At 33.4% G+C, this 22469-nt stretch overlaps 2 protein-coding genes across 14 annotated transcripts in view; both read right to left on the bottom strand.

Annotated features, from left to right (window-relative positions):
- LOC118181273 (uncharacterized protein C15orf61) overlaps nt 1–17615 on the bottom strand; it is a 38624-nt gene extending 21009 nt beyond the window's left edge. The window contains exons 1-2 of one of the 10 annotated variants that reach the window (XM_085815199.1): nt 17453–17615; nt 10828–11165 (exon numbers count right to left, since the gene is read on the bottom strand). In XM_085815199.1, coding sequence (XP_085671325.1) covers nt 10828–11161 — 334 coding nt within the window. In that variant the 5' untranslated portion in view covers nt 11162–11165; nt 17453–17615. Of the gene's footprint in view, nt 1–10827; nt 11166–12954; nt 13138–13199; nt 13423–13465; nt 13594–14178; nt 14387–14447; nt 14562–14721; nt 14899–15508; nt 16592–17452 lie in introns of those variants that run through there. The other 9 variants (XM_085815196.1, XM_035350365.2, XM_035350364.2 and 6 more) reach the window with 9 other exon arrangements.
- Nucleotides 17616–20786: 3171 nt separating this feature from the next.
- On the bottom strand, nt 20787–22059 carry LOC146997605 (uncharacterized). Of its 4 annotated transcripts, XM_085815195.1 has the most exons (5): nt 21739–22059; nt 21303–21662; nt 21123–21180; nt 20935–21013; nt 20787–20834 (listed from the first exon to the last, which is right to left on the bottom strand). In XM_085815195.1, the coding sequence occupies exons 1-3, from the start codon at nt 22037–22039 to the stop codon at nt 21176–21178; spliced, it is 666 nt and encodes a 221-aa protein (XP_085671321.1). In that variant the 5' UTR covers nt 22040–22059; the 3' UTR covers nt 20787–20834; nt 20935–21013; nt 21123–21175. The 4 variants fall into 4 exon arrangements, with proteins under 4 accessions (XP_085671321.1, XP_085671319.1, XP_085671320.1 ...); XM_085815193.1 differs by having other exon boundaries at nt 21123–21662; XM_085815194.1 differs by having other exon boundaries at nt 20935–21180.
- Nucleotides 22060–22469: the final 410 nt, after the last annotated feature.

Raw genomic sequence — 22469 nt, 5'->3', positions numbered from 1 at the left:
AAGTATTTTCGCAAATACCGCATATATAATGCGGATAATACAACAGTATTAGCGGCGCAAGGAGAACAATGTAAGTGCGTAGGTAAAGTACCTTTGTACATCCGTATCAAGGACGAACAAGTAAAGGTGATGTTTTTTATAGTAAAGAATTTGCAAGCACACTTAATACTAGGAATAGACTTTCTTTCAGACGCACAAGCTACACTGGATTTTAATGAAGCGTCTCTTAAGCTGACGATGAAACCAGTGCGTGTAGAAAAGGTTGAACCGCCAAGGTTAAATCTCGACCACCTGCCTAATGACGAGCAAGATAGAATCCGACAAGTGGTAAGTGAATTTGCTTCCTTATTTAGTGATATTCCAGGATTTACCCAGGTTACTAACCATAGTATTGACACCGGAGATGCATTGCCGGTTCGTCAAAAACCATACCGGTATGATAAGAATAAGGAAAAAATTATAGAATGGCATATTACCGATATGCTACGTAAAAAGATCGTAACGCCTATCTCAAGTAGTTATGCTAGTCCGGTGGTTTTATGTAAGAAAAATAATGATTATCCTTTGGAGCATCCAAAAAGGTGGAGATTCGCTATTGATTACCGTAAATTAAATTCCATAACGAAATATCCGGTATATCCGTTACCGATTATAGAAGAAATTTTAAGGAACATAAAATCAACCAAATTTATGACAACTTTAGACTTAACGAATGGTTATTTTCAAATAGGGATCAGGCCTGAGGACGTGCCTAAGACTGCTTTTATAACCAAGTCTGGCACTTATGCATTTTTGCGAATGCCGTTTGGCCTTTCAGGCGCCCCAGCAACATTTCAGCGATGCATGGACATTGTGTTAAGACCTGTTCTCGGAAAGTCCACATTTATCTATTTAGACGATATCATTATTACTAGTGATAATCTAGACCAACATGTACAGGATTTAAGACAGGTGTTTTCTTTATTAAATGAGGCCGGTCTAAAAGTTAATGTCGAAAAATGCAAATTTGCAGCCCCTGAATTAAAATATTTAGGTTACAAAATATCGCAAAAAGGGATCGAGACAGATGAATCAAAAATAATCGCTGTACAAAAGTATCCGACTCCAAACACGGCAAAGAAGCTCTCTTCTTTTCTAGGACTTTGTTCATATTATAGGTCCTTTATAAAAGATTTTGCGGCTATCGCTGAGCCATTGTTAAAATTAAAAAGGAAAAAGGCAAGATTCTCGTGGACGGCCGAAGCCAATAGTGCTTTCGAAAAATTAAAACAAGCATTAACGCAAGCCCCTGTGTTGAAATTTCCTGAAAAGGATGAAAATTTAGAAATTTCAGCGGATGCTTCGGATTATGCGGTAGGAGCGGTACTTTCGCAAAAATCAGCAGCCAGTGGCATTTTTTAGCCGAACTTTAAATCAAACACAAAGAAACTATTCCGCGACCGAGAGAGAGGCACTTGCAGTTCTGTTAGCAGTGCAAAAGTTCCGAGTCTATTTTGGAAAGGCGCCGATAACAGTATATTCTGATCATGCGGCGGTAACTAGATTGTACTCTGGAAAAAATTTATCCCCAAGGTTAATAAGATGGGCACTCAAGCTGCAAGAATATAATCTGGTAATCAAGCATACCCCCGGAAAGGAAAATATCGTAGCAGATGCCCTGTCACGAATTAAATTAGACGAACAGGGTAATACCGTAAAAGTTGCAATGCTGACAGCGTGTACCATAAATTCCCGAGAAACTGTAATAACCGAACTGGGTAAGGATCCTGAGTTTGGAAGTATTTATGAGTATTTGAAGGATCCTGAAAATTTTAGCCACCAAGATATTGTGGCGATAAGAAATAGGGCGGCCCATTACGAACTAATAGATGGTCTATTATTTTATACAAAAACTACGAATTCCAACAACGAATTTCGACCTGTTATCCCAGCTAGTCTTAGATTAAATATCCTGCAAGAGCTCCATGACAGCCCTTTAGCTTCTCATGCTGGTATTCGAAAAACTACTCAACGCGTACGCGAGGCAGTCTACTTTCCTGAACTGCAAAAGTTAACAAGGGCGTATGTCCAGTCCTGCCCAACATGTCAAGCCGTTAATTATATTAATTTCCGCCCGGCCGGGTTTCTAAATAGTATTAAATCCGAATTTCCAAATGAAATAATCGGCATCGATTTATTGGGCCCTTTCCCAAAAAGTCAGTTAAACAAAAGTCGCTATCTCCTTGTTATAGTTGATCATTTTAGTAAATGGACCGAAATTGTTCCCTTAAAACGAGCCTCCGCGAAATTAGTTACCGATTCTATTTTAAATAAATATATTTTAAAATACGGGGCGCCCCTAAAAGTTATATCGGATAATGGTCCTCAATTTGTAAGTAATATATTTGAAGACATGTGCCAAAAACTGGGCATACGTCATTTAAAAATGGTCCCGTATCGGCCGCAATCAAATATAGCGGAACGGGTCAACAGAAATATAGTGAAAATTATCCGTAGTTATGTTAAAAATTTTCATAAAAGCTGGGATAACTATGTCAATGAATTTGCTTTCGCCCTTAGGACCGCAAAACATGATACAACGGGAAAAACTCCTGCTGAGTTATTTCTAGGCAGAAAGGTTATAACACCGTTAGATAAACTATTTTATGTGCAACAAAGAGCCCCAGAATTTAAAATGGGTGATATAGACAAACTAATAAAAGAAGCAAAAAAGAATACGGAAGTAGCACAAAGAAAACAAAAATTGTATTATGACTTGAAACGACGGGGAGTAACTTATAAAGTAGGGGATGAAGTACTAAAAATTAAGCATTCACTTTCTTCAGCACCAGAAGATAAAACTGCCAAATTTTTTCCACGCTTTGAAGGACCATATGTTATAGAAAAAATAACTCACGCTGTTGTAGTGTTAAAGGCAAGAAATGGTGAAACCTGTTCCGCAAACATTGACCAGATAAAACCATTCTATGACCGTAATAAAATGCAAATCTTTTCAGATCTTTTGCAGGATCCGGTACGGCAGACACCGCAGGTACAAGTTCCAGAGGTGGGAAAACGACAAGTACAAGGGCAAGCCAATGAGAGACAGAAGCAAGTGAAAAGAAAATTGCCCCGCGGAAAAATTGAAGGTACAAAGAAAAAGAAGCCGTTTCACCGTCCAAAAAACAGAGTTCACGAACACCCCCAGAATGAAGAAGGGAGAAGGACGACGTATGTGGAAAAGACCGGGAGAAAGGACGGCAACTATAACCCGGCTGTGAAACGGAAGATTGACTCATCCGACAGAACTCTCCGCAGCAAAAGTCGCCGAACTGCGGAAGGGCCATCAGCGGCGGAGGAAAAAGTACAAGAAAAATTTGAACGGCCAACAACGAGGTCCAAGCAGGATCACGACAGAAGTTTCCCGGTTCCACCAAGACCAGCTGCCTTCAAACGGCCAAGACCACAAGCAGAGGACAGAAGGAAGATGTTCAAGGGTGGCCGTAGTGGTGAAAAACGGAAGCTTCCAGAGGAAAGCACTGAAGGGCGAGCCCGTACAAGAAGGAGGATCAACCAAGCTACGGTCTGCAGCACCTTTAAAGACTGGGCCCAGAAAAGGATGTCTGAATATTACAAAGATCTCTGGAAGGAACCAGAATTGAATAAAGCTCCTGTTTTGATGCAGTACAGATGAAAAAAAAAGATTGTTGTATATTCCGGGAGCTGCTATTGTAACAAATTTCTTTCTTTTAAAATTTTCTAGTTTCTAGCTAAGTTATGATTGTAAAAGTTTGGCCTCGCGTTAGTTTCTAGAGCTAAAAGTTTTCAACAAGGTCGTTTTAGACCTCAGTTTCAAACTAATTAACTCTGGCGGGAAGTATGTAAGGATCTTAAGTTTTACTAACGTTTATTTTATTTTAAATCTTTACTATCACTTCTTATTTTCTACTTCCGGCCAGAATTATAAGCGTGAAGGAGTTTATGCAAAGTGTCTGGCGAACGCCAAGTATTTAAGTGTGGCCTTTTTGCCAAGCAGAAGAGAGGAAGCCGTGAGTTCGAAGCAGGCCGCTTACCTTAGAAGTTACGCAGTTGCTACTTTGCCTTCCAGGCCAGAGGTTTTAATCCTCTTGATAAATTAAACGTATTGTAGTGTTCACAGTCTCTGTGCTACATACGCTTTCTGTTATTATAAGGCCAATCTTATTCTAAAGTTAAATTAGAGTTTAGTTTTATTTTGATATCTTTTACGTTAGACCCCGAGTGGAGGGTCATTGTATTCCGAAGTACGGAAATCATTGTATATAAAGAAAAAAAATAAAGGGTTTTGTATACCCTTCGTCTGTATCCTGTCTACTTACTACAATTAGTGAACATAGCTTTAGTAAGCTCTCTGTTCTAGTCAGGTCATTGTATGTTTCCGAAGAAGGTTAGAAGAAACATAGAACCTGATAAACTGGCCAACACGTTACACTACTTAGCCATAAAGTAAAGAATGCATTAGATAAAAACAAATCCTTTCTGAAGTTTTTGTTGATCTGAAATTTGCTTATGACTTAATTTGTAGAGATACTTTATTCTCAGAACTGTCTAATATTGGAGTTCACTCAAACATGTTGCATTGGTTTAAGAGTTTTCTTAGCCAGTGAATATGTAGAGTTCATTATGAAGATTGTTTTCACGATATAAAGTTTTAAGGACTAGTCTCCCACAGGGAGCTGCTGCCAGTTGTCTTTTATTTAATATACACATAAATAGTCTCACAACTGAAACTGAAATAAGTGGTGTTAAAAGTTTAACTTAAAAAGTTACTCCCAAACGTCATGCAAAGGAACAATCAGATTTAATTCTAAACCAGGCTCTAAAAATTTTAGAAGACTGGTGCGATACTCATAATATAGAAGTTACTCTTTGATTCTAAAGCTGTTCTTCTAGCCATTTCCTCTTTTGAATCACCAATGTCTGTCGATGTTTTAAAATGTAAGCATTTTCTAACAACTTAGCCCAGGAAGAAATTGCCATGCAATGGATACCGCCACACTATGGCCTTCATGGAACACAGATTTTTTGGCAAAGAAAGGGGTTAATAATTCTTCAAATAACAGACAGCCACATGCCTTTTCACATTGCCAAAAGAGTAATAAAAAACTATTATAGGGGAGCTTTTTGGAAGTATGTTACCGAAAGGAACAGTCATAAAGTATGGATTAACATAATTTTTGACATGTCTTTATGGCCCAGAAGAAATCTGTTGCTTTCTTTCGACTTGTTACTGGCCATAATTACCTTTTAAACCATCTACATTAAATGAACATTATCCCAACCCCAAATTGTAAATTGCGCATCCTTCATGAGGAAATGGATGCCTCACATCTGAGTCATTCTGCACTTAATGCTGGATCACTCTGGGAGAGATATTGGGAGGTAAGACACAAAATACATTTATAGATTATAGTATGAACCCCCCCCTTTTTTTTTATTCTGCTGTTTTCATTCCTCTTATCTTGTTCTTTCTATAATTGTCTTTACAATCTGCCATTTAGAGGGGATATTACAGTTCAGTGTTCAAGTAGCAATGTATAAGCCAGTTAATATCTGCTTTTGATACTACCACAATCACTCAGGCTTATTTCTAAGTTAACAACAGTTAATCTGCATACGTGTTTCAAATTCGACTAGGAGAAATACATTTTTTGCTGCATTTGCCACTGCTTTTATGTATGAGAAGTAAGTCAGCTGTTCCCTTAAAGTTAAAAGTTCTGTTGACAAGTTCAAATAATTAGGTTGAGGTCTGGATAATAATAAAATATTGATTTATTTTAGGAATTTCACATTGTTCCCAAAGAGAATATGATTAACAAAAGGAAAAATTAAGTAAGATGAATATTTTAATAAGCAGCAAATATTTTTCAAATAATATTTTAGGGTTAAATTTTATCCTTTTAAATATGATTTTGGCTAATCTTTGGAATATGGTAACAGGTAGTTTGGCGACATTTTGGTAGGCAATAAAGATTACTACCTAGGACTTTGGGAATAATGTGAGAAGTAGTCAGTTCCGATTACGCATTATTTTGTGCAAGGGAAATGAGAGATCATGGGATATGTCATGTGACATTAATGGACGAATTACAGTTCTTTAATCGGAAAAGGGGGGAAATTTAGAAAAATATCTGCAGTACTATAGTATTTTGTATTAAGCTTCATTGTGTGTTGTGTGAAAGAGTGTTGATTAATTTTTGGATCGCATGGTGCTATCTAAAGTAAATTCTAAATTTTTATTGCATTTATCTGATAATCCAAAAGAATTGGTTGAATGGTGTATGAGTGTAGGATTAATTGCGGATAAGTATGAATGTCCAACATGTGGGAATGAAATGAGATTGTGTGAAAGGAAGGATATTACAGATAAGTTTGAATGGCGGTGCAAGAAATCTGATGAAAATGGACATTTTGTGAAATGGGGTGTAAGGAAGGGTACGTGGTTTGCTGAAAGTCGTTTGAGTATGGGTGAAATTTTATGAATTTCTTATTATTGGGTGAATAGACTGCCAGTTGACTACTGGATTTCGGATTTAGAAATTAGCAGTAGTACTGCAGCCGATTGGAACTCTTTCTGTAGGGAAGTGTGTGTGGAATTTTGCGAGAATGATATGGGTATGCTTGGTGGTATGAATGTTATTGTTGAAATTGATGAAAGTAAGTTTGGGAAGCACAAGTATCAGAGAGGTAGGAGAGTGGAAGGAAAATGAGTATTTGGTGGGATTGAAAGGGGTAGTAATAAGTGTTTTTTTAAGGTTATGCGAGATAGAAGTAAAGATTGCTTATTAAGTTTTATTAAGCAGTATATTCTACCTGGTACAATAATTATATCTGATTGCTGGAAGTCATATGCATGTTTAAAGGATGAAGGTTTTCAACATCTTGCTGTGAACCATAAGTATCATTTTAAAGATCCTGAAACAGGCGCACATACAAATGCAATAGAGGGCACGTGGAGTGCTATAAAAAGCGCCATTCCAAAGCATTATGATAAAGAGTATTTTGCTTTTCATTTAGCGGAGGAAGTATGGCGGAAAATTCGCAGAAAAAACCATTCAATAATTTTATTGAATCTATAAGAAAATTAAGACACAATAACACGCCGAATAAATACTAATTCAGAAGTCAAACAACAAAAATCAGCGTTATACCTACAAAATTTTCACAGGACTAGTTTCGATGGTTTTACCGAACCATCATCTTCAGCTGCAAAACCGCAAATGAAAATGATCTATAAGAAAAGTTTATCCGCCACGTAATCAAGATTCTGAAGAAGATTAGGTAAGTTAGTATTTTTAATTATTTGAGGATATTATTTTTATGCATTGTTCTAAATGTAAGGAGTAAATAAATTAATATGGTATTATTGGAAAATTGTTATTAGCAATGATTTAGTTTAAAGTAATTAGGATTGTAAGCTAATTTTTATTAATTTAAAGTATGTGCTTATTTATATTTTAAGTAGTGTTTTTAAATTTAATTATATTTTAATTTAATGATTGTGATTTTGTGAGTTATATGTTTGTAGTATTTTGGAATACGTTTCAGTAGAAGTAAATGTGCATGGAAAAAATTTAAATATTTGACACTAAGTGTTTGCAACCATTTTTAATGTTTGCGTTATAAATTCGTTGGTGACGTTTATAATAGATAATTTAGAGGTAAAAGTTTTTGGATATTTTATTTATTTTATATGTGGAAATGTTCATCCTTGGAAAGGGTATATACTTTTTCGCGATCAGGTAATTTCATGTATGTGCCTTTTACCGAATTTAAAGATTCACAACATTTTCCTGCATTTTCGTGCAAATTTTTGTAATTTATGAGAAAATAGCAGTGTAGATGGATAAAGTCAAGAGTGTGCGCAATGCCATTTTTGTGCTATTCTGGGATGTTTTTTTAAGTAAAAATAAGTCAACGTGTACATGGTTACTGTGTATGTGCGATTCTGAAAAACGTGGCAAGGAGTTTGCGATTCTGCACTTTTTCCCAATTTTGCAGTTAATATTTGTCATGATTAAGCAGTTTTGTTCCATAAAATTTCTAGCATAAGTGCAATTCGGCTAGCAGATTCTTGGAAAAAGTGTTGAGTAAATAAAAAGAAAAGAAAAATGTCTTTACTTCGCGAAGACAAAATGGCGGCGAAAAAAAAATAGAGGGTTGCTGTAGCAGAGTTGGTCGCCAAATTTTCGCCAAAAAATCGCCAAGTTACCATAATCCAAAGATTAACCATGATTTTTTTTAAAATTTAAAAATATTATTAACTTATAACATTTCAGGAAATTAAGTTTTCTAATGCTGAAAATAAAATAATTTAAGATTAATTTTATTATTTCATTATACAGTACTCATCTTTATAATAATTAATAATTTTATTAATTAACTCATATACAATATTTTTACTGCATATTTTCCTTTATTTGATGTCAATAGCCTTGAAAAGCAGAAGACCATTACTCAAATCAATACCTGCTATCATCAACAGTTATCTCCTCCAAGCTGATCATCTTCACAGAAAATTAAAATCATATGGAACTAACTATACTTATTTTGGTGAGGAATCATAATATTCAGGTATCTCTTTCACAACATGGCCTTTTACAACATGTTTTTGTACTTACATGATAGGAAAATTGAAGAAACCCTCACTTAGTGCAGCAACACAGTTTCATTCTAATACATTACTAAATATGCATAAACCCTCTTATAACACTTTATGGTACATCTTTATCACAGCGGCTCCTAAGATTGAATCACAAATCAACCAAGATATCTCGCTACATGTTCTTATACTTCACATGTTAAATCCTGGTTTGATTAGTGATTAAATTTTTAGGGCCACAATAAAAAGTACCCACTTTATTTACATACATATTTCAATAACACAATTTTTATTCTAAACATCTGCAAAATTAAGTTATGTACTATACGATCATGTATACTACACAATAACATCCTATTTAGTTCTATACACAAAAATAAAATAAATTCTAGGAATACTTACATTTTGTCACATCAAAATTCTTTTTGAATTGAGTCATGCCCATCATTTACACAGTATATATCTTGTGCTCCAAGCAGGACTAAAATTAATCCACAGTCGACTGGAGCTAATAACTGCTGTGTCGAAAATACCGACTAATTTGTCAATCGAAATTTTTTCGTTTTCAATAACCTCTGTGCCACTTTCTTCACTATCAGAAGCGAATTATAATGAGGAGGAATTTCATTTAAATCATATCAAAGACGGAGTACATCGAGATGAAATACTACATTTAGTAAGAAATTAAAAGGCAAATAAAATAAAAACATCTGTCCTGAAGATAAGGATAGCGCTGACAAATCAACTTCCAATCCATTGCGCGTGGTGTCCCCCTCTCCCCCCGGCACATGCGTCAATGCAACGCATGTGCAGAAAGTTTGTAGCTTTGAGGTTCGGATTATAGGTTTCCGAATAACGGCTTTTGACTGTATTTTCTTCCAGAAAATACGCTGATGAATTAATTTTAATACTTTAAATACAGAAATTAATGCCATTGTATTTATATATCTAATTATAGTAGTTAGAATATACTACAGTCAAAAGTCGTTAATCCGGACTCGTCAGGACTTCGGCGATTCCGGATTATCGATTTTTCCGGATTATAGATCATCAGTTTAAATCTCGTAAGATGGCATGCAGAAATTCTAAAATTAAAAATATGAAACCGTAACTTATGAAATAAAGAACAATTATGATCTAAAGGGTATCAAAATTTGCAAAAAGAAAAAGCTTAATATTTATTTGTTTACTTTATTAAACATTTCCTTCAATGTAAGTTGCTTCGTTTCTTGTGATAATACTTTCTCTTTAATTCTATTAAACAGATATAATTTCTTGTTCAGTTACAAAGTTCCGCCGTTCAAGTCCTATAATTGCTGTGTCAAGAACACCGACTAATTTGTCAATCGAAATTTTTTTGTTTTCAATAACCTCTGTCACTTTTCTTCGCTATCGGAAGCGAATTATAATGACGAGGAACTTGTTTTAAATCATATCAAAGACGGAGCATATCGAGATGAAATACTACATTTGGTAAGGAATTATAAGCCAAATAAAATAAAAACATCTGCGCTGAAGATAAGGATAGTGCTGACAAATCAACTTCCAATTCATTACGCGCCCGCCGCCGAGCAGCGTGAAATTGATAAACAGATTTCGGATTTCAAAACACACTTTCGCTTTAGATCCTTTACATATTAACAAATATATATCGGAAATTCTATTTGATATAATCGAAAGTTTAAGCTTACATTTATAAAATTGCTCTTACAGTCTGCAAAAAATAATAAGCCGGATGCAATTCGAAAATTAAGGAACAACGCAATCATCAACATTAACTGAAATAGATAATTAGATAATTTTAGCTTATACGTCCATTATACATAGAATGCGCACGCGAAAACGTATTCTGCACTTGCGCACACTCATATGCGCAGTCGTAAAAGGTCTTACGCGCAGGCGTGAACGCCTCTGCGCATGTGTCAACGCGGCGCATGCGCAGAAAGTTTTTAGTTTTTATGTCCGGATTATAGATCATTCCGAATTATGGGTGTCTGAATTAACGACTTTTGACTGTATAAGAATTTATCTGGTGTAAACAATCTGATAATATAACTGAATAAATAAAACAATTTCTGGATAAAGAATGGGAATAAGATTATGAGCTAAAAATAGCACTGATCATGAAATATACAATTTACAAGTAAAATTAAAAAATATAATAGAATGATGGGAAAAATATAAAAAGGCAGCGAATAAAGACTTACCAATATTTAAAATCTTTAACACAAGGAAAAAGTTGTTTTCATAGTCTAAATTTTGACATGATCCTTTAGTGCAATGATATTTAATATATGGAAAGCATCCAGTTCTTAAAATATGATAATTTGCCTGGCCGACTTGCCAATTAAAATAGGATAGACTAAACTGATCATTAACAATGCTGCTATATTTGATAAAATATGAAGTCCATGGTGGATATTTTCTTTGTTTGATGTGGCATGTTAATACTTCAGATGCTGATGGCTTGCTTAGTAAAAGTCCAGGCTGTAAATGTAGATGAATATGTGTTAAAGGCCCATAAATCACCTTGCCATTCATCTTCCTGAAATAAAATCCGTTGTAAAAGACAACACATTGTACACAATAGAAATGAAAAGATAAGTAAAAAACTAAGGAACATCTAATGAATTTAAAGGCAGATATTTTTAAATAAACCAATTATATCGAAGTTGTTTATGATATTAGAATAAAACTTGGTTCCTTATATGCCTTTTAAAACAAACCCTCATGCGAAAATTCCTTCCAGAACCAAAGTTATGGTTGAAAAACTGTTCTAAGCCTTTACTGTTCAAAGAACCAAATGGTTTTCTTTACATTTGAATTTTAGCAAATTCCTCATATGAAATCCTCTGAATCACACACAATGCTTCTGTATACAAATCCATAGTTATATTTACACTATTCAAATTATTTCAACATCTATAGGTAAAAGAGCAAATATATATCAAGGATAACGAAATAAATATACCCATTTCACGATCAGAAACTATTTTGTTTAAAAAAGACATTGAGCTTAAAAATGTGTTACATTTTTGACATATTTTCACATCTTTAAAGATAGCTTAAAAGGGTAAAGTGCAGAATCGACCATTTATTTTTACAAGAGTAAGAAGAATTGTATTTTTGTCAGTTTTCTTCAACTTTTTAAGTGAAAATAGGTCGATGTGTACATGCATAAAGTCGAGGAAGTGCGTAATGCCATTTTTGTGCAATTCTGGGATGTTTTCTCAAGTGAAAATAGGCCGACGTGTACATGGATACCGAGTATGTGCAATTCTTAAAAACGTGGCAAGCAGTGGGTGATTCTGCACTTTCCCTCCTAACCCCTTAAAACGAGGCATAATCTCTAGAAAAAGTCGGCAATTCAGAAACATTTAAGCAAACCCTGAATATTTAGATAATCTTAAACACTTATTTTCAGACTATGGATAGCGATAATTTAAAAATTTTGGGGTAAATGTTTACAATTGGGTGCTCCTTGTTTTAGGTGATTTTTTTTATGCCAAGATCGGCATCAGGAAGGCCCAATTTCAAGACGGCCGCTGCACAAAACCAAAACAAGAAGTCAAGGAATTGCAGAAATTCTGTGTCCATGTACACATCGATCTGTTTTCACTTAAAAAAAAATCCCAGAATTGCACAAACTAGGCATTGCGCACTGTCTTAAATTTGCCCATGTACACATCAATCTATTTTAATTTAAAAAAAACCAGGAAGCTAAAACAAAGTTAAAACTATCATGGTAACCAGAAATAAGGTTTTATCGGCAAAATTTAAAAAAAAAAAAAAAAAAAAAAAAAAAATGTCGCTAATCGAAGGGGCACCCAATTCTACACTAAAGCGATTTGGGTATGGGAACATTAGAAAAGAGGAATTTCTAAGACTAGAAAAATCTGCAAGAAAACATCAAAAAAAAAGGGGGTTTTCATCCGCAGAGAACCCATTAGCGCCATTGCATTTTTACTCGCCAAGCTTGCGGTTCATCGAGGATGAGCCAAGCCGTAAACGTGATTTTTAGTGCATGTAAATTCAAGTTAGCAGACAAAACAATATGTTAAACACATGGTAGTAAAAATTCACATATAATAAGCATGTAGATGTAAAACTAACCGGTTCAACATGATATATGAAAATAAATTTGTATTAAATTCAAGTTAGCACAGAAAAGAATATATTATTAAGCATAAGACATATAAGCATTTATAACGGAAATAAAATTCATTAAAAAATATAAATTAGTATTAATATACTGAAATTAACCGGTTAAACGTGATATACGAAAAAAATTGGTCTTAAATTCCAGTTAACACAGAAAACAATATATTCCTTACACAGCAGTGGTTTGCTAATTTTGATGACCATGGTGATTCATCAAATATTCTGTCATCTTAGATAATCAATAATATTTTTTACTTCAATTTAATCATCTATTTATGTCACACCTGCCACCCTCTGAAAGGTTATTGTTAGAAAAGCATTAACAATATATTATCTTGTTAAAATTTTACGCCATAAGAATTGATTTATTCTCATAAATTTAGATGACAATAACCAATAATAAAAATAAAAGCATTACTTAATTATTTAAAATGCACATGCACATTTTAGCGGTCTACGAAAACAAATTATTTTAGAGGTTGGAAACTTCATGGTTCTTAAAGCTGTTAATAATTAAGAACCAACGTGAATAGCCGTGTTACAAATTAACCTTCACCCCTCCCGCCGTATTTTCTTCCTTTCATCCCGAACCGAGAACCGGCATCTATCTACGAAAATATTTCTATCTATTCGTTGTTAAAAAATTCATCAAAAATAATAATAAATAAGAGAAGAATAATATACTAAATGAGTTTTCATCCGCAGAGAACCCGTTGGCGCTTCGGGAAAGAACCCGTTGGCGTCGTTGCATTCTTACTCGCCAAGCTCGCGGTTCATCGACGATAATCCGAGCCGTAAACGTGATATTTTGTAAACGTGATTTTTAGTGCATGTAAATTCAAGTTAGCAGATAAAACAGTATATTAAGCATATGGTAGTAAAAATTCACATATAATATGCATGTAGATGTAAAACTAAACGGTTAAACGTGATATACGAAAATAAATTTGTATTAAATTCAAGTTAGCACAGAAAGGAATATATTATTAAGCATATGACAATATATAAGCATTTATAACGGAAATAAAAATTCATTTAAAAAATATAAATTAGTATTAATATACTGAAATTAACCGGTTAAACGTGATATACGAAAAAAAAAAATTGTCTTAAATTCCAGTTAACACAGAAAACAATATGTTCCTTACACCACCAGTGGTTTGCTAATTTTGATGACCATGGTGATGCATCAAAGTATTCTGTCATCTTAGATAATCAATAATATTTTTTTTATTTCAATTTAATCATCTATTTATGTCACACCTGCCATCCTCTGAAAGGTTATTGTTAGAAAAGCATTAAGAATATATTATCTTGTTAAAATTTTACTTATAAAAATTGATTTATTCTCATAATTTAAAGATGACAATAACCAATAATAAAAATAAAAGCATTACTTAATTATTTAAAATGCACATGCACATTTTTGCGGTCTACGAAATCAAATTATTTTAGACTTTGGAACACATTGTGAACAGCCGTGTTACAAATTAGCATTCATCCCGAACCGAGAACCGGCATCTATCTACGAAAAGATTTCTATCTATTCGTTGTTAAAAATTCAGAAAAAATAATAATAAATAAGAGAAGAATAATATAAATCTGCAAATGCGAACAAATGGTTGCAAACTTCCAACAAGCGAATAGGATGAATCCGATGGGTTACCAAGTTTGAACTATTATCGCCAAAGTTGGCGATGTTTACAACAACCGGGTTCTCTGCGGAAGTGCTTCCTACTAAATCTTTAAATGCGAACAACGACAGTGATAATTAAAAAAAATGAACGCAAGAGGAATGATGGCAAACTTCGAACAAGCGAATAGGTTAAATCCGATGGGTTACCAGGTTTAAACTATTATCGCCAAAGTTGGCGATGTTTATATTTACCGGGTTCTCTGCGGAAGTGCTTCCAAAAAAAAAAAAAAAAATATTTACTAACAATGTAATAACACAGTTCCAAACAAATCCTTACTGGAATATCTTTCATGTTTACTTAGCAGACAACGAAGCTTCTTAACGTTGCCAATCGCAAATGAGAAAATGTTCCTTTTATTCTGCATCTCGTTTATAGTAATAGAAATTCAGAATTTATGCAAGTTATTTTTCATTGCAGTAATGATCATATTTTGTTACGATACACTCAAATATTTCAGATATAGTAATCTACTTTTCTATTTTAATTTAACACTTATTCACCACCTTAACAACGAATGGAAAAAGCTGAAAAAATTATAAACAAGAATAGGCGAAGAATATTTAAAGACTGAAAATAAAATAATAGCTTATTTAATAGTCTTGGCAGCTCGCAAAATAAAATAAAAATATGTTTTCTGAGGAAGGGGAGAGGTTAATGTTTTCAGAGTGGCAACATGTGTTCCCGCTTTGGGAGGTTTGCAGATATATGCGACGACAAACGCTGAGAGTTTACGGAAGTTAGCGGGTCTCACGTGACCGATGGCAACACTAAGAGGTTACCGTAATTTGCGCCAAAATTGAAAAATGAAGCCAAATGTAATTTTTCGAAGTAAGCAATACACGTTTTCGCCATTTTGCTTGCACGTGCTGCTGTGGGGGAAGCAAGGTACGTAGTATTAGCGCTGATATTTTGTGTTTTATTTATCTTATTTTAGTTATGTGTTTGTCTAAGCAATCTGAAAAGATGAAAATACTCATAATCGGGAATTCTATGATTAAATCTTTACAAGAATATTTGTCTGCGAATTTACCTGATTACGAAGTTGATTTTCGTTGCTTTCCAGGAGCTAGGATTGAAAGGTTGACACGTGAGATTGCCTTTATGAACAACCATTTTCATTTAGTTTTTGTCCACGTTGGTACCAATAATTCAGATGAAATTCATCGTAAATATGGTTGTCTATATAAGGGAATTGAACGATTAAACCCGAAGGTCATTCTGTTTTCAGGTGTTCTCCCACGATGCCCGGATTTATATCGAGATTGTAACACGTATCCCTACAAGAACTTAATAGGAAGATACTAAACATAAATTCAAGATTTCTCGCAACATACGAAGGTAAAGATGGGTTTTTCTTTTGCAGCTCTTTTGACTATTCTTGGAGTACTTGTTTATCCAGAGACGGTTTACACCTAAATCGGAGAGGTAATCAGCAGCTGGGGAAAATTTTTGTAAAAGATATCAGGATAAGTTTGACTGTTGCAGAGGTAAGTGCACCATTTTGTTCTACATCCCTTAGCAGTTTCCCAGCATTAACCAGTATTCCTTCTGTTCTGAGTACTCATTTGGGTAGTAATCTTGGTGCTTCTGTTTCCAAACCACTCTTTTCAGATGTTGTGAAACGTTCTTTAGTTTCCAGTGTTCGGGTTTGTAATTCTAGAGATTTTTTGTGCCATGTTTCTTCTTCTAAACAGCTTTATTCAGATGTTTTACTAGCTGTGTTTTGAATACTAATCCCAGTATTCCGAGTTTATCAGATTTTCCACTTCTTGAATATTCACTTGGCACTAGTGTAAACTTTTTGGATCCACCTCCTAAGCCACTTTACTCAGATGTTTTAAAACATGGATTTTCTAGTATTATCATCTCAACCTGCAGGCTCTTTGGATTCCAATTCATCATCATCTCATCTTGGTATCAATTTCAATTCTTGTACTTCCATGTTGAATTTTCCAGTTTTTAAGGTTTCATTTGTTTGCTCTGATTCAGATTTGCAGAAGGCTACTATATCTGTATCTAAATTTTCTTTTATGTCGTTAGTCACTTTTCAGCCTACTGGTTTTTGAGGCTCTGTTTCATCTACTCAGCTTGTCACCAATTCCAATACTTGCCCATCAGTTGTTGGTTCTTGTGCAAATTTTAATTCTTACCATCCATATTTTCATTTTAACAAGTTTTCTATTCTTAAAAATTATTCAGAATGCTCTAACATTAAGTTTGGGGGTGCAAATGATTCTAATCAGGGTGAAAGTAATGTACAGAAATCTGAAAATGGGTATGTTGAAGAAAACTGCAAAGTTATTACCTCTGTTAACCCAGATATAAAGACTATAATTTGTCCATGTTGTAAGAAAGATTTGTCTTGTAAAGAAACTTTATCAAGACACAAACGTAACAGTAAAATTTTAAATAAGGATAATTTATGTACTACCATAAAGAATGATGAAATAGAAAATAAATATCCAAGAACGTGTGAGGTGTGCATGAAGTCATATGCTTCAAGACGGTCATTTTTTAATCATAAAAAAAGGTGTAAATCTGTGTCTTCTGAAATTGATTCAAAATCATATATTTGTGACAACTGTGAAATATACTGTAAAACCCGCAGTAACCTTTTTCATCATAAGAAGTTTTGCTGTTCTAAAAATAATTTAAATATTCGTAAACTGTGTGATTTTCCTGATTGCAAGGCATCCTTCCAGTTTATTAGTGATCATAATAAACATTTGGCTGAATTTAACAATTCTGAGATGGATGTGAAGGAGCTTACATTTTCATCAATGGTGGAGTTTCAGCTGTGGTTAGAATGTCATTCTAAGGAAACATTCAGTTCTTTTAAGAAGTGTTCTGGGAGTAAACATAAAGTTAATAAAGCATACCATTATTATTGTTGTCACTTCACTGTAACACACAAAAAAAAAAAAAAAAAAACCAGTGCCAATTTCAAGTAGAAAAAATCTTAAAGGTTCTTTACCATTAGGCTTTAGATGTCCATCCAGAATTTTAGTTTCTGAGGAACAAGATCTTGCGACAGCTATTTTTTATTCAGGTCACAATCATTAGCTGTCGTTTGAAAATACCAAATTTCAACAGCTTAGTCAGAATTGTCGTGATCAAATCAAAACTTATGCTCAGTTAGGTGTTTCGACCGATCAAATTCAAGAATTTATCTGAGATGGAAGTGGATCACGTGATAATAGAGAGAGCGGCTCATTTCGGATACCCGGCTCTTGGCTGAATTTGGCGAGTTTTTGGCCGCCATCTTGGATTTCAGAAATGCGCCAAAAAGCGCATTTCGAAATTCAAGATGGCGGCCAAATATTGTTTTCCCTATCCGAGGGAAGTGGACAGGGAAAACAATTCTGAACTGCCAAAAGGAAAAATTGAACTTACCCTTGTTCATGTTGACATGATGATGCCTGACATTCCCTATTTCTTCAATGTTGTACAACATAGTTAATGTTATATTACTAAGCATGATATGATAACTTACTAATTGTAATTCAGACTAAAGTAATAGAACAAGAAATTTTAATTAACGTGTACTTTAACGAGTGAAATGTTTTGCATGAAACGCTGTAGGGCGAAGAAGTACTTACGCTCAAACTGTAAACAATCGATTTAAAAGAAAGCTTCCAACCTAAAAATTTGACTTGCATGTAATTTCGGCATTATATTATTTGGCATTTAAATTAATAATGAATTTATATTTAAATTAATTATGTTATGCAGGTAAGTGTATGATAGTTAAACATGATATATATGGATGAGAAATGAAAAATTAGAACATTTATTAAGGTATTTGTAATATATGCTAAGTTCTTTTTAAGAAATTTATTTTTCAGTATATAGCACTCATTTTTTTTTTTATTAATTAATCAATTTGAACATATATTTTCTATTTTCCCTGTGTTAGAATTTCAACTTTTTTTTAATTAATCAATTTAAACATATATTTCTTAACTTATTTTTCAATATGCAAGAATTTCAACTCTTTTTAATTAATCAATTTAAACATATATTTCTTAACTTTTGTTTCAATATGTAAGAATTTCACCTTTTTTAATTAATAAATTTAAACAAATATTTCTTAACTTATGTTTCAATATGCTAGAATTTCATATTTTTTAATTTATCAATGTAAACATATATTGCAAAATGAAGGTACTTACCCCTAGATGACGTTGCTTGTACAATCTTTGTCTTCTTAAATTATGTTATTTATATTTATATAAAAATTTCACTTTTTCACAAGAAAATTTTTATCCAGGTTCTCACAGTTTCACCTTTTCACAAGAATATTTTTATCCAGGTTCTCACAGTTTCATCTTTTCACAAGAAAATTTTTATCTAGTTTCTCACAGTTTTGCAAGAAAATATGTATCCAGGTTCTCACAGTCAACAAGTTCACAAGAAACTGTGTATATGATAACCAGGGCTAGAAAAGGGGGCATATGTCCGTGGGCACATCATCCAAGGAAGGCCAAAATGATGTTACGAATTTTTAGAGTTGAATGTTTTCCATTTTTGGCCAGTAGTCGGGAGGGGCACAAAATCTTCAGTTTTCCCTGGGCGCTGAAAACAGTAACTATGACTCTGCTGATAACTTATAAAATTTCATTTTTTCACAAGAAAAACTGTTATAGATTCATTCCTTGTTAAAATCCAATACTTCGTTTCACTGAACTCCACTCTTATAGATCGAGGCCTGTTCATCAGATCTGAAAAAGAACAATTTTTACAAGCATTTTGAAATTAGAAATGATTCCATTTCCACATCACCTTAAGACTTACACGTACTTAAAAAAAGAAAAATCTTTTCTTCTGCTTTTTGACTATTCATTTTAATTGAAGCATTACCAAATTTTGTAAATTAGAGTTTTTATAATTATATTTAAATCAATTATTTATAAAAAATATTTATGCGGGTATTATCATATAATTTCATTTAAAAAATAGGCACTATTTTCACATTACATGACGTTACATGCAGGTTAAAGTGATTTTTAATTAAATCTAAATTTGATAAAAAAAATAGAAACAGTAAGAAATGTGATTAATGATATTAGTGAAACAAAATAGTTACAAATAATCCCAATTTTTAAGCTAGTACGTGTAAGACTAGGAGGTAGGAATCCTGATGCGTTTTTTTTTTACGAGGTTTCGCCAGGAGCCATAATCCTCTAATTTTAATGTGTACACATATATTTTATATTACTTACCATTCAGCACCACATTTTGCAGTTTTCAGCAGTATTACTTGGCAGTTCACTATTTGGAGTTTTTTGTAGAGAAAATATCCATGTTGTATATGTTCAGAATACAAGATAAATAAACAAGATTTTAAATTTCATGATCGTCGAGATTTCCTGTGGTGGCAGCAGTTGCTCAGTTCCTTCGCTTTCAGGTGTGGCCCGCATCAGTCGTTTCAACTCGGATGTGTTTCTTGAAAGAAAAACCTGGCTATATCCCCAGGCACTGGGTTTGTCATCCGAGTTGATTTCTCCATCTGCTTCTTCCCTCATCTAAGTGGCAGCAAAATGTTATTTTTGAAGTCCCTAAACAAAATATCCATATTATGCATATTCAAAATACAAGATAACTAAACAAGGTTACGATAATGAAAACATAAGTTAGCATATATATAAACACTTTTATTAAATGTTTTAATATTTTTTCTAAAAGTGTTCTTTCTGTTGTTTAGTTTTAATCTTTTGTTAACTACATACTCTTTTTAACTAGAAAATAATAATTGAACATAGTACAAAAATACACAATTACCACAAAAGGGTGGCAAGTTTAAGAAGTTAATAATGTAAGATTGAATCCTTATATTTAAAATAATAAATAAACGGTAAAATTAAAATAATAAACGTAGTATGAAAATACATAATTAAAATAAACAGGCTGGAAACATTAAAAGTAATGAATTCACCTGTATATTTTCTGACTGAAGATTCATTTCTTTCCATGATTCATTTCTCATTTCTGCAATATTCTTTACCTGAAAGGGGTGATAAATTATCCTTAACAATAAAATGTTTTCTGGTAAGAAGTAGGCTGGAAACCTTTAAATTAATCAACTCACCTCTATGTTTGTCAATTTATCTGTCAAAATTAATTTTCTTCTTTCTTTTATTTATTTTTTTGGATTACCTAATTTGCAATAAAGTTTTTTTTACTGAAAAATAAGTAAGTAAACTTATACTAATAATAACTAGATAAATTTTACAGTTGCTTTTACTGAAGAAGTAGTATTAAAATAAAGTGAAGCACTAATTTGAAACATAAGCTGTGAATGGTTAAAATTTTGTCTTACCTCTGTCATAGTATTTCATGACATTTTGGATCTGCAGCTGTGAAAGAAAGTTTATTTTAATGAAGGAATAACAAAATATATAAAGAATAGCTCTCACGTCAAAATAAAAGTTGAGAATAACTGAAATACACATTTACCTCTTTCTGTAAAAGATATGCAACATTTTCGCAACATTTCCATCCTTTTGTTTTCTGGGCTCTGTTTTTTGGTTGAATTCTAAAAGGAAATAAAAAATAACAATTTCATGTAGTGAAAAACAAAAAGGTATTAAATCAAAATTTGTGGACCATCTGAACATTTACACAAATTATAGTAAACAATTTACTTGTATGCTTTTCTTATCATTTATTCCAGTTTTAAAACTTGGTCTGTGTTCCCTTACTCTGAAAAATAAGCACATAGATTATAATGGTATGTAATTTAATATTTAAATGCAATTTTTGTATGTATATATATGTAAATAAATAAATTATGTCAAAAATAAAGTTATATTTGTTGGTTTTACCCCATTTATCATCATCTTCCTGAATGAATGGTATATCATCATCTTGTCGGGCTGATTTCTTTGGAGGCATCAGGTCCTCAATTCCTTCGCTTTCTGATGTTGGTTCGTCCAACATTTTAAGTTCAAGGCCGACTTTTCCATGGCCTGGATACACAGCTTTAATGTCCTGTAGAAACTGAGCAAGTCTTTCTCCATCATAAGTAAAGGGCTTCAAGCGGAACCGCCTGTAATAATGTACAGCCATGTACTGCGTGCAAATATCATCTGTTCTCTTGCTCTTTATAGACCTCTTAAAAAGTTTGTTTTCACCCTCAAGATCATTTATAGTGTTCTGTTTATCATCGGGATCTACGAATACGCCTGTAAATAAAGGATTAATGAATGTTAAGGATGAAAAACAAAATGTCACTCATTAAAAAAAAAGACACATATTTACCTTTCTTGTGATTGGTAGTTTTATGTGTTGCTGCCGGAAATAAATTTTCTATCCTTTTATATTGTGGAGCAGAGTCAGTGTATATGAAGGTGGTTTCTGGGTGAACATGACGTTTAATGTAAGGCCACAAATGCCTTTTGCTTTTTCCTTTAACCTTGAAAAATAATCCTTCTTTGTCTTCTCGACAGTAGATGCCTAAAACTACGATGGTCATATTTTTGGTTACCCTGCCGCGGTTGTACTTGCGGCGGGTCAAAAATGTTTCATCAATTAATATAGATTTTCCTTTACCACCTAACATTCTGCTATGATGAGAGGCAAAAATTTTGCATACCTCACGACAATATGATAAAAAGTCAACAATAGTCTCATTTGCAATTACTGGTAATTTTTGCTTTTCCCTCCATAGCTTTAGCTGCTGATTTATGTAGCTAAAACTGCAATCTAGAACAAAGTACACAGTTATGACTAAAGCTTCCCTTATTGGGATTTTTGTACCTTCAAAAAAGGTGTTTTCAATGGGGTTAATCATGCCAGAGCAGTTGTTGCGATTTCTCAGGCTGCAGACCCAACGCCATCCCAGCTTTGATTCCTTTCTCTTGTTGCTTCTCATTCGTGCCTGGCACTTGGGGCAAGGTGGTGCCTCATCCTCTCTGGGAAGAAGTCCAGCATCGGTGGCAAACTCGAGTGCAGCTGCCTCTGTATTAATTAAATGCATGTCAGTAATTAAA

This window comes from Stegodyphus dumicola, chromosome 4 (genome assembly GCF_044657685.1).
Source record: "Stegodyphus dumicola isolate Sdum_Otavi_A_Nest chromosome 4, ASM4465768v1".
NCBI lineage: Eukaryota > Metazoa > Arthropoda > Arachnida > Araneae > Eresidae > Stegodyphus > Stegodyphus dumicola.
The sequence above is the reverse complement of the archived record's forward strand: the minus strand, read 5'-3'. Positions and strand labels throughout refer to the sequence as shown.

Excerpts from the sequence above, each read along its gene's own strand:
- LOC146997605 (XM_085815192.1), bottom strand. The coding sequence starts at position 22,039 with ATGTTAGGTGGTAAAGGAAAATCTATATTAATTGATGAAACATTTTTG. Across the intron at positions 21,663-21,738 it reads AACTACCAATCACAAGAAAG|GCGTATTCGTAGATCCCGAT; the intron begins GTAAATATGTGT and ends CTTTATTTACAG.